Genomic DNA, 18,381 nt, shown 5'->3' on the forward strand with positions numbered 1-18,381 from the left:
AGTCCTTTCTTGTGGCTCTTGTTTTACATATAAATTTACGTTTCCTTTAATTTATATAAAAAATGATATTTGTATTTTTTATATTATATGCTGCAGAAAAGATAAATTACTGTGATTAACTCGGATCAATATAGTAATACATATAAAATCTACAGTGGGTGTTATTCTACGCGGCGCACATGCAGTTAGCAATAATAATAATAAATAAACGCACAATTTGATCTGGTTTTTAAATGTATTTTTTAATGTTTGTAACTTCCTTTTATATTTGTTAATTTATTTCAAAAAATTAAAACAAATATATAGTTCATTCAGTGCAAGAATTAAAACACATGTTTATGTCTGAGACACTAACTATTAAAAATCAATTAATTAATGTAAACCGACTGGATAATGTTTTACAAGAATATACGGCTTCAAACTACTGTTATATTTTGTCCCCAAAAAAACAGAAATAAATACATAAATGTTATCATGTTAAAATATAATAAGTAGTCAATAATGGTAGTATAAATTATTTCTTCGTAAAACAAAAGCCAATAAATTCACCCAACATACAAGACTCAAATCTAATTTTAAAATTGATGATGAATATTGAGAGTTCTTTTTATAGTGATATTTATTTGTGTTAAAATTCAATTACCTCAGAGACCTAAAAAAGATTTCATTTCACCCCAAAATTTAATTTATTAGCAGCTGATAAACATGTTAAATTATTTAACCCCTCGACATGGTGGTAAAAAAATCCCTCAATTTGTTAAAATCATGATGAATAGATAGCAAAAATTAAAAAAATATGATGAATCATTTCAGGCAAAACAATGAGATAGAGAAAGAAGATTTTTTTTAGTCCGCTTTATTAAACTTTTAACTTGAATGTATTATATTATTTTTGGTTTTTAATTGTGTAGATTATTTTTTTTGAAAGCATAGATATTAAACATGTATCAAGTTGAAAAAATGGTTAAATTTTAAGATAATATTGATAAAGTTTAATGTTTTGTATTTTGATAAAAAATGTTAAAAGTAATTTATAAATAATATTAGTAAAATAAATTTTAAAAAGGATGCAAATAGAATGAGATTCTAGAGTCAACAATTGAAGGAGAATTTATTGTATGAAAAAATAATATTCCCATCAATTTTACTAAATATAAACAATGTAAGTCATTATTGTGATTCAGAACAATGCACGTAGACCAGCTTAATTGAAAAGAAGGCCTTCTAAGGATGAATGTAATAAATATAAATTGTTAAGCAAATTAATTACAATTTATTTCAACATTTATAATTTTGGATTTACAGGGGATACAATAAATGTGAGAAAGGGTATTTTCTTGTTTCACGCGGGGAAAGGGGTGTGAAACTGTGAGAGGATACATACATGTATACACACACACATATGGCAATGGGAGAGAGGTGGCCTGCACTGCACGTGACTCACCACCCCTCTCTCTCTCTTGCCTCTTCTCTTCCTCACTCCACATCAAGTCTGAAATATAGCCCATCGCTTTCTTCCTCGATCAATCAAAAATACCCCCAATAAAATCAAATCCGGCACCTCTCTTTCGTAAGTTCCATTCCCTCGTTTCCATCACACTTTGTTTCTCTCTTTCCATCTCTATTCCTGTCGCTAACTTGACTGGTTCTGTTCTATAATAACTGGGCAATGAATGAATGAATGATGATGCCCCTCATGTCGATGAACTGAGATTCTAATGCTTTTTGCACCAGATACGCGATTTATGCTCAAATGCTTGGATCTTCCGGTGGTATATCACTCATCTTTTCTTTCGTGCCCGTTCTTGATGATTTTTTTTCCGGGGTTTTTTTGTCATTTTGTGTTGACAATTTGAATTCAGTCATGTCTCCTTCGTCTTTCTGATAACTTGGGATTCTTAATGCTAGTTTTCCGGTGGCTTTCTTAGCATTGGGGAATTAGCAGTTTTCTGAAGTATACATATTTTGTCTCTGGACTTGTGGGGCGATTTGGCCTCACTGGAGTTCAGTTTTGATATAAATTGGCTTTCTTCGGTGTGAGCACGTCTCATCAGCTAGAATTTGATTCCAATGTTGTTGAACTTGTAATCTGTTTCTTTTGTCACTTTCAATTTTAAAAACTGAATCCTTGCAGAGTCTGAACGTCAAAATTAAGTGCTTTTACTGCATACAGTTGAAACTTACCGCGTTCTTTAATGGTGGCTTTGAAATTTTCTATGCTACGGGCTTTAATACCAATTTGGGATTCGACAATTGGCAGTTTCTGTGTTGTAATATTGTTACTGAAGGTCTGAAGTAATTAGGTTTGTCCCCGCTCAACGGACGGTTTTGTAATCCTTTCCCATTTCAATCATAGCTTCCTTCGTGTAATAACAAGGAGAGGGAGGAAAGGTGATGATCCTTATTAGAAGAATTCAGCATCAAAGAAAATAACGAAATAGATTGATAAATGAAAGAAATGGAAATCATTGACATTCCCTGTTATTTTGAGCCTAAACTGGGTGAAGGAAGGGAAGAAAGAGCAGAACATGTGAAGGAAACCTCGACAAAGAAACAAGAAGAAGACTTGAGACAGGATAGCTTGTTTAGCTGGAAATAAGGATGTGGGTTATTTTTAATTTTAATAAAGATAAAGATACCTGAAAGAGAACGAGACTTCTTGGTCAACAACATACCTAAGAACTTGATTGTTGATAGAGCACATTAGTATCGTGCGATTCATTTAGCCGACCCCATCTAGTGGGATAAAGCTTGTTGTCATTGTTGAAGATATCTGAAAGAAGATAGAATAGGAAATAATTTTATAAATGCTTCTAACTATAAAAGGAATTGGTGTTATTAGATTGTTGTGAATGTTACTTTATTATATTGCGTTTTAAGCAAACAAACTATGAAAGGAAGCCAAAAAATGGGGGAAAAAAAGAGGGAAAATGATTGGTCATAAGGCAAGAATATATTTCAAATCAGGAACTATTGAGAACCTTGTGATTAATTCAGTAATTGTAATTTTAGAACTGTTACAGTAGTGCTTGCCTTAATAGCATAGCATTCTATGTACTTGTGTGTTGGATCTAAGGTAAACATTTTTCCTTGATCTGGCAGAGCTTACCTTACTATTTTACCTTAAATCTTTTTCATACACAAATTTTGTTGGTCATGCATGACATGATTGAACTACCATTTCCTCTGGCACTCTGAAAGGTTGTTTTCTAAATAAAGAAAAAGTCAGATAATATGTTAAAGATTTTTTGTCTCAAGAAAAAAATAAAGGGAAATTATTAGGGATGTGAAGCCATTTAGGAATTATATTAATTGTAAATAACACATGCATGGAAGTGTGATATATATACAAAGATGTGAAACCTTTGTTATTAACAAGAATGGTCTGATTATGTGAATATTTTGCAGTATAACTTTCTTCACACCCCTTGCTTTGAAGGAACTTAATTTTTGATATTCTTCGTGAGAGAGTTGGGTCAGTAGCTGCATCCTTGATGTAAGGAACTTAATTTCTGACTTCTCGGTGTGTTGTTGGGGGGAATGTGCTTTGAGTTGAAAATGCTCAACTCTCTACTCTTTTGAAGGTTTAAGATAGAATACAAGTTTCTGTTTCTGTTTCTTTTCTTTTGTTTTTTGTTGTTTTTTTTGGGAGCATTTTGAAACATGGGTGGAACTAGGGCATTGAATAACTTTTCATGTTTTATTTTTAGTGGCAATCTTATTTGCTCTCAATGTGAATGCTTCGCTTCGATGTGGAATCTAATATTTTAAGATTTCCTTTCCTTTTAAATTCTGATATCATTTTTCATATTGACGTCATATATCTTGTTGTCTGGTACTTTGGTTCATGCAGTTCACATGGGCTCCAGCTTCAAGTGGTTGAAGCTACCAAATTACTTTTAGCTTCTTGATGTCTCTCATGGGTTAAGACTTGTGGCCAAATGATTTTTCATTCCAAATATAGAAGGACATGGATGAGAGACGAAATGATGCAGGGCCCGCAGAACAAGGGCCATCAAACTCTTCATGGTGGCCATCAGACTTTGTTGAAAAATTTGGATCCGTTTCCCTGGGTTCTCAAGAAGAGACCTTAAATCATAAAGAATCACCTAGACATTTTGACCAAGGTGTTTTGTCACCTCATAAGGCATCACAAATTCTCTGGCGCACTGGCATGCTTTTAGAACCAATACCAAATGGCTTTTATTCAGTCGTTCCTGTGAGGATCTATCTGTGCCTTTTCTTCTTGGTGTAGATATTTGGTTGCTTTTTGCCACTATTTTCTCTGATGATACTTTTTTTCCCATTTTGGCATATGATGTTGCTGGGAGTAATACATGCGGGAAATATATAATAATATCGTGATGGTGTTTTGCACTTGATAGTCTTTTCTTTTGTTTCACAATCTGCATCCTGGGTTTGATGAAATTTGTTTAAAAAGTACTATCCAGAGAACTCCTATTGTTAGTTTTTATTTTTATTTTTGCTTTCTTTACAGTTTTCAATCTTAATCTAATAAATTTTTTGCATAAAGCATCTTGACTGTTCATGTTTTAAAATTCTAAATACAGATGTTTGCAGTGTACTTGCTTTTTTAATATTGTTCACATGGATCATGTTCATCCGGGGATGATTTGCATTTGTTTGTATCTGACTTTCTCCTTCGTGTATCCCAATATCCATTCTTCTGCTTGTCCTCCTTTAGTATATCTTTGTCAAAAATGGAATTCAAGATCCGTCTTTATAGTAAGTCTTCTGCTTACGTGATGTCTATATAGAGAAGGTTTTTTGATCTTGAAAAGTCAGTAAATGTAAATTGTTTTAATGCTTTCATGAAATAATATACAGTTCTAGTGGATTTTGTGGCAGATGCTATCTGCTATCAAGTGTAGTGACTAAATGGTGAAGGTGAGGTGTGGGCTTCAACGAATATGAATGCTGGTGAATTCAAATGGGAAACAAAGTTGAAGTGTTAGAAGCCTTAGCATAAAATGCTTTGGTTCCTTCACTATCTTCAATAAGTGAATGTTGCGGGTTTATCATGTCATGGGTAATGGTCAAAGGAGAAACCAATGGTTCTTTGTCTTGGATATAATCTTTTTGATGGTCTTGTCTTCTGTTGCCGTAAAATCCTACTGTCTCTTTCACTGGGAAAAGAAAAAAAGCAAAACTATTTATCTCTGAGACGCAACTAGAGTGGTGACTCTGCATGAAAGAGCTAAAGTTTTGGTGTCTCACTTAAACATCGTTATACTTTGATAGGCTTCATAGGCAATGGCTTGCCTGTGTTTGATTCTTTTTTTTTTTTTAGTAGTTTGCTTGTGACAGGCGTCGTTAACTGCTTAAGAGAGGAAAACTATATCGGACTGGGAATTCAAATTGGTTAAGATACAGTTGTATTTTATATACAAGATTTAATGCGAAGTAATATTCAGTAACTTGTTTGTTCGAAAGTGAGAAGGTTATCATATTTCAACCTTTTCTGTTTAGTATATTTAGTTTAAGTTCTTTCAGTTACCTAGCACTGCTTGCAGCGTTACTCAATATTGGTTTTGAGATGCTGTTCAATAACTTAACTGCACATTTATCATTGAGTTTTCTGGCTGTATCCTTGTATTTGGTGTGTAAGCAAAATGATGTTCACTTTATCTTTTCCGTCATGTAATAATAGTTTAGTCTGATAACGTGCAGGATAAAAGGCTCAAGGAAATTTTTGATAATATTCCTACAATGGATGATATTCATGCTCTGGGCGGAGAGGGTCTAAAGGCTGATGTCATTTTGGTGGATGCGGAGAAAGATAAAAAATTATCCATGTTGAAGCAGTTGATCGTGGCCCTTGTGAAAGGATTGAGCTCAAATCCACCTGTGATGATAAAGAAGATAGCTGGACTAGTATGTATCATTATTGTATCTTATTGTGTAGTTTGTGTTCTCAGCCTAAGGATGGCTTAATATATGGCTGTTGCCCTACCGCCATTTTGCACAAGGCTTTTTTCCTTTCTTAAAACTTGTATATTACAAGTTCATCCAATCTTGTCTCAAATAACGTGATAAATGTACGGGCAAGACTTAAGCAAAGTTGTTTACTATCATGTTCTCTTATAAAAATTTAGCATATGGAGAAACTTCTTTGGAAAATCCATCGACGTGATTTTTAGCTTTAAAAGAAAAACACACGTGCCATCTCTTTATTGGGGAACCTGATAGTGAACACCTAAAACCTACACCTTAGTTCCGTTCTAAATATGATGCCTAGTGTTTTCTTGAGCTTGCTTATTTTAGCCATCCGCATTACTCAGTTTCTGCTGTCTGACTTCAATGAGCTGCAATTTTTTCCCCAACACAATCATTTCATCATTACCACTAAAATGTTCGTGGACATTACAGGATTTAGCATCTATCATGTGTGATATTTTCATCTCATTGCCTATATTCATCATTTATTGAATTTTCTAGTCATAATACTGGGTTTTTCATGTTTATGTTGACTGCTATGTCTGTACAGGTTTCTGATTTTTACAAGCGATCAAATGTGGAAAGTCCAGCAAAAGCTGCAGTAGAGGAAACCTCCCACATGTTTGAGAATCGAGGTGCCCAATTACTTGGACAAATAAAGAATGGTTCATGCCGTTCTCGAGCAATCTTATTTAAAGTGTTAGCAGATACTGTTGGTCTTGAAAGTAAGCTCAGGGTGGTAAGAACTAATTTCTGCTGGTGTGCTCAATACTCACTATCATATGTAAACTCACTAATAAGAGGTTACAAAGCGTTTTGGGAGTTCAAAATGAATATCCCATTTTTATCATGTTGTATACTTTTTGCAAGATTCAACTTGTTTTATATTGACAGGGTTTGCCGAATGATGGGGTTGTTGAATGTGTGGACTCGTACAAGCATATGTCAGTGACTGTTGTATTAAATTCTGTGGAACTGCTGGTTGATCTCATGCGATGCCCTGGTCAATTATTACCTCGGTCCAACAAGGCAATTTTCATGACACATATTTCTGCAGCAGGAGAGAGTGATTCTGCAGAAAATGATTCCTGTGATTCACCTCTAGAACCAAACAGTCCTTTATATGGGGTTTCAGAGAAAGTGGATCCTGACAGGTGTAAAGGCTGCACTTAATTTTTTGCTTTCATACTTTTTATTTCAATCTCTGGTTATGCGTTGGCTTAATTATGACAAGTTAGTCTCACACTGACCATTGATTCTAAATTGAATGCCCAACTCTTCAAGAACTATTAGATTGTGATATTCTGGCATCTATGTTAATCACTTCATGCTAATTCTTAGAGTTATGCAGTGGGCTGGCATTGATCTTCTTGATCTTCTATTACAGCGCTGAAAAGGAGGAGAACTTTCCATTCCAGAGGAGATTTGACACTCCTTCAAATGTATCTGGCCTTTCTTTGCGAAATTTGATGTTAAGGTCAAATACCAGTCTAGATAGGAAATTGAGGTAGTGATTTACATTGCCACACCCAGAACTTTATGTTAAGCCGTTTTTCATCATCTCCTTTTCACTTGAAGTAGTACCTTTTGTTTGTCTCTTCTTTTCCCTCCTTTTCCTTTTTAAATTTCACCTTTAAATTGTTCTTTCATCAGGTTCAATTTGTTATACAGTTGGTGAAACATTTTTGCCTCTAAAATTATAAACTGCCAACTGTTCCTTGTTGAATTTCTTTTGTCAATTCCCTCAGTTTGTCTCATAGTGAACCCAATATTGCAATTGCATTTGGTCGGCGTAGTCGGAGAAAGGTCATTGCTGAACAGAGGACAGCTAGTTCCAGGTTAGTCGTAATTTCTTCGGATTTTGTATTATTTTGGCTCTATGAATTTCTTCTTGGTTCTGGAATGAGTCTTATATCATCAAATAGTAGCCGTAAATAATTTCTATAGTTATAAATCCCAAGCATATCAAATAACCTTTAGGCGGATTAATAAAAATCACTTCTTATAAATATTCATGGCGTGAGTGTAAATCTTACAGGGGTGTGCATGCATGTGATTTGTACATCTAGGGACGTAATTCTCAGTATGCATTCCGCCACCAGTGAAGGTGGGAGTTTTTCTATTGGCTGTAAGTGATGCTGTTATGTAAATAAATAAAGAAATGAGTCAGTTTAGTTAGTTAGTGTCAGTTAGAGTCAGTCCTAGGCCTACATGGTATATAGATAAGTCACAAGGGCCTGACATATACATTGTTGAATCTGAAATATCCGGTGGATTATTCAGTCTCTTACTTCTGTCTTTTCATCTGTTTCCCTAAGCTCTTTTCTACCTACCCTCTTCTTCCTTCACTCCTCATCTCGACATCAGATGCATGCTGTGAGCCAACTTGATGCTATCATGCTAGAATATGTCACTGCAGCCTTTCACATTGGTTGGATTATATTGTATCATGTTTTGGATTTAGAAGCAAGGTTTCCTAAATTTTGAATATTAATATTATTTGGTCTGCTAATAATTTATTTTAATTCTTCTATTTGTTTTAAATAATGTTTTACAGTCCAGAGCATCCATCATTTAAGGCACGTGGTCGGTCCATGCTTAGTGGTGATAGGAAAGCATTCAGAGACTTTGCGGATGATGAGGCTGCATCAAGGTTCCTGCCTTTTCGGTCCCCAAACATTTGCTTATATTCTGACATAAATTTATATGGTCATATATGTTTTCTAGAGTCTCCTGTGGTGGCTGACTGCTTTGTTTTTAACTAAATATTTGAGAATTGTTGTCTCTCAAAAATTTTAATTTCTTTTCTACCCAATGTTTGGTTGCCTTGTCACTGAAATTTTTGGTTTGATTTATTAAACATTTATTGAACTTTAGTTTACTTATGGCATGTGTGGTTTGTAAATTATAAAATAAATGGCAGAATATTTAGTACTTGAAACTTTGTCAAGAAAAATATTTGATTCCTTTCTTTTCCTATTTGCTGAAATAGTTATATTAATTTACCTGTTGCAAGACTACATTTATATATAATCCTCCAAAAAAGCACCTTACACTTGCTTATCTGTGTTCAATCTCATTAAACACTTCTGTCATTGTCATAAACTCGTATTGTCATGAAATATCGCATAATTCTGTGAAACCTTATCCTAGAGCTTTGTACAAGGTTGTAGTATTAATATTCAAGATTTGCATGTTGATGTCAGTTGTAGGTTCAATGAAAGTAATGAATTTGGCTGGGTGGGCTTTCCTCCCGAGAGCTTCCAACAGGATGACAAGTGAAATAAAAAAAGGGAACATAACCCTAATTATCACCACTCCTGGTGGTTTGGACAAAGGACTATGGAACTGTTATTCTTTACTAACTATCATCTCTCCTGTTTGCTTGTCTTTACTTTGGAGGCATATGTTCTTTACAGTTTTCTACTAAGATATATATGCATGAATTAAAAGTTGAATTATCCTTGTACTATAGGTCAGATGGTGCATCTTCATCAGAAGCTCGAAGGATTAGAAGAAGAAGCATCAGCATTACACCTGAGATTGGTGATGATATCGTAAGGTTGATCATTTTTCCATTATGCTTTGTATATTGTCCTCGCTTCATTGTGATTTCTGGATACACACCCGCTCATATTGGTTCCTTGTATATGACCGATGATAGTTTCACTGGATGTTGTCTAAGAATGTAGCATGTCAAGTTTTTTACCTTTTATGTATGAAAAACTTTAATTTGTTGTTATTTTCTATGTTAAGACTTATAATGTCCAGTTTTTCTGTCCTCTTCCCCTCTCACATATTTCTTTATTTTTCTAAGTTGACATTTGTCTTGGGGTTTGCCACAGAATCTGTCAATGGTTCAGGTTACTATTATCCGTTTTCATTATTTCCCTGAACGATGGCTAACTGTATTTTGTTTGATATATGGGAAAATGACATCAATCTTCCCTTAACTGCTTTTACGTGAATATGTTCACCACAAATTATAGCTGCCATGTAATTGAGGTATTGCCCTCTTCGGTATGATGCCATGAAATTGTATTCTGACTCTACTTGTTAATGAATTAATTTAGTGGAGTGATGTGAGTAGGTGATTGACTATTTCAATTGGTTCCTAAATAACTAAAAGGAAGGGTGAATATTGTTATCTTTTCTTTCGCCAAGTGCTTGATCTTTTGGTGGTTATTTGACTATTTTATGTATTATCATCTGTTTGCTGGTATGAAAGTTGCTCTAATACATCCAGGGCTGTTCGTGCGATGAATGAAACACTGAAGCAGAATCGTCTTTTGAGAGAGCGAGGGGATAATAGCTCATTCTCCCATTCTGCAAATGATACAAATAGCATTGAAGACCTTCAGAAAAATGTATGTCGGCGTTATTGCATGAACAATAGTGGACTGTTCTATTTAACCTATATTTTTATCTTTAAGTGTCTGATCAAAATTGTATCTTGTGTGATCCCATCTTATTATATTTTTGCTCTGATATCATGGATGACCATGGCCTTCATTTGTTAACTGATGCTTTTGTCCACTGTTCTAGTTATTCTTTTTCTTTTCTTTTTTCCTTTTAAATAAATTAGTTTGTTGTCTTGCAAACTTCTTTAGAGGAATTATGGGTTTCCGCATACTTGGCTACCTTCTGCACTTTTGACTGTCATATATTTACTAGTTCTGTTGCTGGTAATATATTTGTTTAACCGTATCCTGAAGTAAAATCCTTGTATATGATGAGGGAAAAAAGTCAAATGTAATGGATCGTTGTGTCCCAAAAGCGGATCAATATTGGAGTTGAATGAATGATAAACCAAGAAGAGAATCTGATAGTTGCTATCTGCATTTATTGTATTTGATCATTGAAGATTTTTTAATGATTACAGTATCTTTTTATGAAAAAAAAAAGAAAGATTTTTTTAATGATTATAGTATCACACTTGATTATTTAGTTCAGCATAAATATCTTCCAAGTTGATCTGATTCTATGCGGTTTAACAGATGTCAAATTTCCATCGAGATGGTCGTGAGAGATCTACTTTGAATTCTCTTCCACCTGATCATGTAAATTCCCAGAAAGCAATGTCATTACCCTCTTCACCGCATGGCTACAGGGGCCAGACATCTGACAGAAGTGGGCTATCGAGATATGGAGTGAACGAATTGCAATCAACATGGAATAAAGTCCTTGAATCGTCAATGTTTAATAATAAACCCCTCTTGCCATATGAAGAATGGAATATTGACTTTTCAGAAATAACCGTTGGAACACGTGTCGGGATTGGTAAGTATTGCGTTACTTGGTACAATTATCAGCATTTCGTTATCTATGATTTGCACTGTGCAGTTCATTATGATTTATATGGTGGGGTTGTAAGTTGGGTTAAGGTCAAGATTTGTGATTGTGAATGGGACTGGATTTCTGCATTTCTGATTTGGATTGAGTTGTAACAGATTGATCTTATCCAAATCTGTCGCTCCCTATTGTTTTCAGTGGTTCTTGGATGGGTTTGTCTGATATTTTTAACTACTGAATACAGTTTTCCAACTCCATATCTATATATTTTTGCATTCAAACTCTCAAACATGCACTCACTCTCCCTCTCCTTTCCCTCTTGCGCATGTATATGACTGAATAAAAGTTGTGGATGTCTTGGTCTTTAGGGGTGAGGATACAATTTCTATTACTGGTTTCCGTTCAGTTGTTGCCTTTTTTTTTTTTTGTCTTTCTTTGAATGAGAAAGGCAAGAGAGAAATCTCAAAACAAAACAAACAGAGCAAAGCAAGGTCCATGGCATTAAGCCATTGGGCCTATATCTCGTGGCCTGTTCTCTTTGCATGGTGGCTTTATTCACTGGATTTTCTAGAGATTGAAATCTTTTTCTTTTTTCACTTTCTCCCCATTCAGTAACTCAAATGACAAGTAAACCTCCGGTTTGATGTCATTTTGTTGTTTTACTGAAATCTGGTCAGCTTTCTGCAAACGAAAAGGGTTCACCCTATCACCCAAAAAAACAAAGGGTTCGGCTCTTGTATTCTTCTGGTTCTTGTACCTGGTAATATTGTTTTTATTCATTTGATCACTCTCCCTGTATGAACCATTTCCTCTTTCTGATTTGTTGTGTAAATATGAACCATTCGTTTGTTGACTGTGGCTGGAAGCTTTAGGCTTGAGGTGAAATGGACAAGTTTACATTGCTTGATCTATCATCTGTTGAATGCTGGTTATAACATATGGTCAAAATGTTGTCATAATTTTGAAGCATAAGATTTTGGGGTGGGGGTGATGGCTGACGTTACTTAGAAAAGCAAAAACTCCCCCGAATTAGAAACAAACTGAGAAGGAAAGAATGACTACTACTTCTGTCCCTTATTATAAAATCTTTTTAACTAAATTTTGTGGTTTAAGAAAACAGTTAAAATTAGTTAAAGTAATTAATATGTAGCAAATGCAATTTTTTTCCAAATATACCCCTATATATAAATGGATAAATGTGAGAGAGTAATAGTGAGATAAATGAAGAAATAGAATGTATCAAATGCATTAAATTAGGAGTAAAATAAGTAGTAATGCATTAAATACTCAGACAAATTTAAATAGGATCTTTAAAAAGAAATAAACCCATTCAAAAAATTGGATCTTATAATAAGGGACGGAAGGAATATATGTGAAATTGATTTTAAAGGCTTTGTTGACCATTGCTTTTCTGATTAAAACACAAATTGAGAAGCAAAAACTCCTTTCCAGGGTTTTTTGGAGAAGTCTTCCGTGGGGTGTGGAATGGCACAGACGTTGCAATCAAGGTTTTTCTGGAGCAAGATTTAACTGCTGAAAACATGGAAGATTTCTGCAATGAGATATCAATTCTCAGGTATCTTCTTCTTGTTATGCTTACGGTCAGCTTTTCTGTCATATCCAACAGTTCCTGATGTCCATGCTCTCATGTTTTTTCCCAGCCGGCTCCGACATCCAAATGGTATTCACTTTCATCCTCTTAAGCTATTGATTTGGTCTTTCATTATATAAACCTGCATCTTGTCGTCTATATTATAATTAATAATGCAAAAAAAACTGAGTTCTTATTTCTTGGCCATGTTGCATGTTTCATTTGAATTAAACTGCTCTTGATCAGGCAATGATATTCTATGCAGTAATTTTATTTCTTGGGGCGTGCACAAAGCCTCCACGCTTGTCAATGGTTACTGAGTACATGGAAATGGGATCACTGTATTACTTGATCCATTTGAGCGGCCAAAAGAAGAAACTTAGCTGGCGGAGAAGACTGAAGATGTTGCGAGATATATGCAGGTGTGAATCATATCCTTGCCAGTCGTCTTCATGCTTAGCAGTTATTAGACCCGTTGATAAATCGCTTTGTTCTCCCATAAATCAAAAAGATTACACTGCCCAATTTTCGCTTGAGAAATCTTTGTTTCATAACCATAGCCATTGGGATGACGGAGATAACAGTGATGACCTAACTTCTATCAGTGCTTGGATGCCAAGAGGGATCACACTATGATTATATTGTGTGCAAATAAGTTTGGTTTTCAGAATTTTCCATTCAGTAGAAGATAAATGCGATTTGCAACTTTTAAGTTCTGAGCTGCATTTACTTGGTTATTATTGGACAACCCTGTCACTGCGCATTAAGTGAATGCGTTTCAGTCAAAGCATGTCTTTGTCGGTGAAATTGGTTTAATTTCAATGATAGGTTGTATTATTTCTTCTCTGAAAATGATTCTGCATGCAAAATTGCTGGATGACCATAATAAAATGAGCACTCATGGTGGTGTAGGGGGCTGATGTGCATACACCGAATGAAGATAGTTCACCGTGACCTGAAAAGTGCAAATTGTCTTGTGAATAAACACTGGACGGTGAAGATCTGTGATTTTGGGCTTTCAAGGATCATGACAGAGCCTAGTATCAAAGACGCTTCATCAGCCGGAACTCCAGAATGGATGGCTCCTGAACTTATTCGGAATGAACCGTTCAATGAAAAATGTGACATATTTAGCCTGGGAGTGTTGATGTGGGAGCTCTGTACTTTGAGCAGGCCTTGGGAGGGTATACCACCAGAAAGGGTATGTTTTACTCACCTCATTTTCATGTTAATCTCCGTTCTTGTTTATAAAAATTTGACTCCTTGAATCCTAAAATTTTTCCGCCAAGTAGGTGGTTTATGCCGTTGCTAACGAGGGATCTAGGCTGGATATTCCTGAAGGCCCGTTAGCCAAGCTTATTGCAGGTCTGTGCTGAAAACATAACTTGTGATTTTTTTTTTGGGTTGAAAAATCCAATCATATGATCTGAAATGTGTAGAGAATATTATTCAATTATTACCAGCGGTTAGTTGGAAGAATTACAATCACCACCCGGATCTGTTAGCTGGTTGTAAGTAGTTCACCGTTAAAAAAAAAAAAAAACATACGAAGCGGGCCCAATTTTTTGTTGAACTAACTGATTTAGGCCTATTTTTTGTAGTATGATAATTCAATTTTTTTTAAAAAAAAAAACTATATCTCTAGTATGTATAAAAAAGAAACAGTTGGCGTTTTTCATTATTGTGATTTAAATATGATTTTCAGTGCATCACATTGTTCATAACATTGAACTATTCACGACTTGTGATTTGTTCGAACTAGATAATATTGTTATTTTTTTACTTTGTTTATTCAAGTATAATGATCCTCCAGGGCAAACGATGAAACATTGAAAGCTCAATTTATCCAAATGTTTTTACCCTTGCATGTCATTTGAATGAAAGATGATGTTGGTGCAGATTGTTGGGCAGAATCAAATGAACGGCCAAGTTGTGAGGAGATCCTCTCTCGTTTGCATAATTGCGAGTACTCTATGCTGAGCGAAACATGAAGGAACATTTTTGTACATAGTAAACTTTTTTGGCAGAGTTGTTAAATCTGTTCCTCCCCGGCTTCTCTTGTAGTTGTCATTTTTGTTCTTTTTCCCATACTTGTGAAAACATAATGGTTACAATTTTCATCATTCGCCTGTGCAAACATATCTCCTTTTTGAGCAATGAAAGCAAAGTTGAATTTTGTATCTTTTGCCTGCATATTTCCTGTCCACTTAAACGAACATACCTAATTCTTGTATTGGCATGTATTGCTATATTCATGACAAAATTTGGACCAGAACCTCGCATTGTTACTGATAGAATTGTAAAGAGAATGGTACTTATGATGAACTGCACATTACACACACAACCTTGACTAGAATCTTTTGTTCCTCATCCTTGCTTCCAAGCATAATTTGGATCAATCATAGATTGGACGCCTATTCAAAGCATCTTCAAAGCGGCTGCAAGAAGCCACTCTCATCTCTGTGCTCATGTCATTCTCTGGGGCTGGATAATAATCCTCCCTCAGCTGCACATCCCTCAGGTTGCTTATCTTGAGGAAGAAATTCATGAAATGCTCATGGGTTGTTCCGTGAATGAAGAGTTTCCTCAGAGTGTCACATTCTCGGAGCAAGCCAGCAGCCGGAAGAGACAGGCTCCTTTGGTTGACATCTTCATCTTGAGGTGGCCAGTAATCAAGTTCCTCAAGTGTCAAAGTGCCTATACCATTGAGGAAGAACCTCTCCCATAGGCTCAAATCCACCTGCCCTGAAGGTGCTGTGAGAGCATAACCTCTTGTCTCCCCACAATCTAACTGCATCTTTGTGAGCTGAGGATAACATGTGAGAATGCTCAGCCCAAATTCACGTTCGGTCAGTTTCGGCCGATCTCGGCAATCTCCTTCAACCCTGATACGAATCTCTTCAAGGCTGGGGCACTCTTCCAGCCCTGCCATTGGCAGTGGAGTCAACAGCTCCCCGACTCCTATCCAAAGAGAAAGGTATTTCAACCTGTCCCAGCTGTTGCACCAATAACCGTTACCATTGCTCCAATTGTCCTCCATCGAATAATCGCATCTCTGCCTCTTGCTTTTGCTTGTTTCTAAATCATCACTGCTCCCAAAGTAATCCCCGAATTCTTCAGCAACCTGAGCGGTTGAAGAGCACGGATCATCATACCCATTGAGGTCGAAAGCAAGTATGGTTTTCCCCAGGTTATCAGTTGCTTTCAAGTCATTCCATACACAATCCACGTGAAGCCGCTCGATCCGATCACGAATTGGCTCTATGGCTCTCAGAGATGCAGCGGTATCAAGATTCAAGCAGCAAGAAATCTTAACATCAATCAGAGTCTTGCGGAGTAGGCAAGCCATCGTCCTGAGCCCTTTCTCCGTTATATGCTGGCATCCCTGTACTTCAAACTTGACCAATCTTGTGCAGCCTCTGGCAATCTCTATCAAACCCATGTCCGTCAAGTCTGCGCAATTCTTAATCGACAAAGATTCAAGTCCTTGACAAAGGGCAATCCCATCGAGCTGTGACCCAATGGCCAAGCAAATCCCGTGAAATTGGCCTAACTTGAGTACCTTCAACTTGGGGCATTTGGAATTCAGCACTTCCAAGGCAAAGCTACTGTCTCTCACATTCTTACAAATATCTAGCACCAGCTCTTCAAGCAAAGGAAGCCCGGAAAACAGCTGAATTAGTGCTGTACGGCTAATCCTAGCATCCTCCGCAGTATACCCTTCGTCGAGAGGATTGCCCCTCCGGTTAGCCAACGACGATGTATCGACAAGATGAAGAAGCGATAGCTTGGGGCAATTCGAAGCTACTGCTAACAGAGCTTCATCTCCAACATACCCAAGGTACCTTGGATCGAAGGTACAAGCTATCAGAAGGTGCTCAAGGTTCGAGCAAACCGCAGTGATGGACTGGATATCATGAGACTTGTATCCCTCAGAAAACGACGTCGTCAGCAGATTCAGCCTCTTTAGCGAGGCGGCCGTAACCGGATTAGCCGTCAGAACCGGAGGGAGATCCTCTGTCCAGTGGTAGAAGCTGGATAGGTCCAGAGACCACAGTGATTTGCATTTCTCGAACAATACGGCGAAATCGGACCCGGGCGCCGACGACGGCCGTTGATGCCACCGGACGAGCTTGACGTGGCGCAATTCTGGCCAGGGAACAAGAAGCAAGAGCTGGAGCGTGGTGGCAGAGCGAACGTAGACGGTGAGTGAAGTGACGTCCGGGAAAGCGTTGCGAAGGCGGTGGGCGAGGAGACCCGGATCGGAGTAAGAGGAGATGGAGAAGAGACCGTGGCCCCAAGGAGAAAGGAGAGAGAGGTCGAGGTCGGTGACGTAGCTGAAGCAGTTAGGGATGAAATGAAGGTCACGCGCGTTGCCGCGGAGCGTGAGGGAGGTGCGAGTCCTCCTCTCGAGACGGCGGAAGCTCCGGCAGACGAGGGAGAGGGCGTTGCGAGTGCGAGTGTCGGATACGGCAGCAAATACGTTGGTGAGGATCTCATCGGGAAGGTGAGAGAGGCAGGTGGCGTTAGTCCCGGCCATCGCCGGCGAGATATTTAGAGAGAGAGACAGAGTCAAGAGAAGTAAAAAGGAGGAGGATAGGATTGGTATTAAATGAAAAGAGAAGGGGCGTGAAGGTGGGTGGGAGAAGTATGGAGACCCACGTGATAGTGTTAACCTGGGAAAGGGAGAGGGGTGGCTATGGCCTCTTCTGCGGTTCTGCTCGGTACTCGTAGCCGTGCCCCTATTCTCCCCTGGCGCTCATCTCTACCACGTATTTTCTTGGAAAAATTGGCAAAACATTTTTATGAAAAATTTTATCATAATCTCTAGGTAAAAAGATTATTTTTTTGGTTTTATTAATAAGCTATATTATTAGATTTTTTATATAAATATATAATTTTATTCTTTATTTATTATTTTTTAAAAAATAATATATATTAATTATCAACAAAGTTATAAAGTACATTAGTTTTTTTTATTTCAGTGATATTAAAAATATCTTCTAAATAGAATCAAAAGAGTATTAAATAAGAATAAAATTAATAAAATTTGAAAAAATAATAAAAAATATCTGTTGAATTTTAAAAAAATAATTAAGTCATGTTAACTATTTTTGTAATAGTTTCAATTACTCTTGTAATTATTTTGACAAGTCAAAATCTATCAAATCATCTATTTGTCATTTTTAAATTAAATATGTATTTTTCTTTTACATAAAATTTTGTATTTTTTAATTCCCAAAAAAATATGTTGAAGCTGTCTTATAAATAAAATGAGAAAAATAATATTTAAATTTATAAATAATATGATTTTCCATCAATTTTATTTCATGTGTTGACATTGATATTTCTTTAATCCTCCCTATTTTTTTATTGTCATAGCTGCACTTATTTTTCATCGTGATAAATGTTGATCATATAAAAAAATTATATTTTATGTATAATGGTTTCTTGTGTCAATTTTGAACATATGATTGTATAAATATTCAGAATTTATTATTCTGAAATGACAAAAGATATTTCTAGGTCAGAAAAAATAT

At 36.2% G+C, this 18,381-nt stretch overlaps 2 protein-coding genes across 4 annotated transcripts; one reads left to right on the top strand and one right to left on the bottom strand.

Moving 5' to 3' along the window:
- Window positions 1–1,507: 1,507 nt before the first annotated feature.
- LOC114762372 (probable serine/threonine-protein kinase SIS8) lies at window positions 1,508–15,021 on the top strand. Of its 3 annotated transcripts, XM_028951842.1 has the most exons (18): window positions 1,508–1,570; window positions 1,735–1,772; window positions 3,854–4,219; window positions 5,692–5,895; window positions 6,509–6,697; window positions 6,853–7,112; window positions 7,346–7,465; window positions 7,707–7,796; window positions 8,516–8,611; window positions 9,434–9,520; window positions 10,205–10,325; window positions 10,956–11,238; window positions 12,703–12,826; window positions 12,912–12,931; window positions 13,107–13,263; window positions 13,754–14,042; window positions 14,134–14,206; window positions 14,741–15,021. In XM_028951842.1, the coding sequence occupies exons 3-18, from the start codon at window positions 3,971–3,973 to the stop codon at window positions 14,830–14,832; spliced, it is 2,454 nt and encodes an 817-aa protein (XP_028807675.1). In that variant the 5' UTR covers window positions 1,508–1,570; window positions 1,735–1,772; window positions 3,854–3,970; the 3' UTR covers window positions 14,833–15,021. The 3 variants fall into 3 exon arrangements, with proteins under 3 accessions (XP_028807675.1, XP_028807674.1, XP_028807676.1); XM_028951841.1 differs by lacking the exon at window positions 1,508–1,570 and having other exon boundaries at window positions 1,577–1,772; XM_028951843.1 differs by lacking the exon at window positions 1,508–1,570 and having other exon boundaries at window positions 1,577–1,772; window positions 7,755–7,796.
- On the bottom strand, window positions 15,010–17,504 carry LOC114762373 (F-box/LRR-repeat MAX2 homolog A). Its single transcript, XM_028951844.1, has one exon. It carries the CDS (start codon window positions 17,379–17,381, stop codon window positions 15,237–15,239), a length of 2,145 nt encoding a protein of 714 aa, XP_028807677.1. The 5' UTR covers window positions 17,382–17,504; the 3' UTR covers window positions 15,010–15,236.
- Between the last annotated feature and the right edge of the window lie 877 nt (window positions 17,505–18,381).

The sequence above is a fragment of the Neltuma alba genome, unplaced genomic scaffold (genome assembly GCF_004799145.2).
Source record: "Neltuma alba isolate B1F8T4 unplaced genomic scaffold, ASM479914v2 tig00011214_pilon, whole genome shotgun sequence".
Taxonomy (NCBI): domain Eukaryota; kingdom Viridiplantae; phylum Streptophyta; class Magnoliopsida; order Fabales; family Fabaceae; genus Neltuma; species Neltuma alba.

Excerpts from the sequence above, each read along its gene's own strand:
- LOC114762372 (XM_028951842.1), top strand. The coding sequence starts at position 3,971 with ATGGATGAGAGACGAAATGATGCAGGGCCCGCAGAACAAGGGCCATCA. Across the intron at positions 13,264-13,753 it reads ATGTTGCGAGATATATGCAG|GGGGCTGATGTGCATACACC; the intron begins GTGTGAATCATA and ends ATGGTGGTGTAG. Across the intron at positions 14,207-14,740 it reads GTTAGCCAAGCTTATTGCAG|ATTGTTGGGCAGAATCAAAT; the intron begins GTCTGTGCTGAA and ends ATGTTGGTGCAG.
- LOC114762373 (XM_028951844.1), bottom strand. The coding sequence starts at position 17,381 with ATGGCCGGGACTAACGCCACCTGCCTCTCTCACCTTCCCGATGAGATC.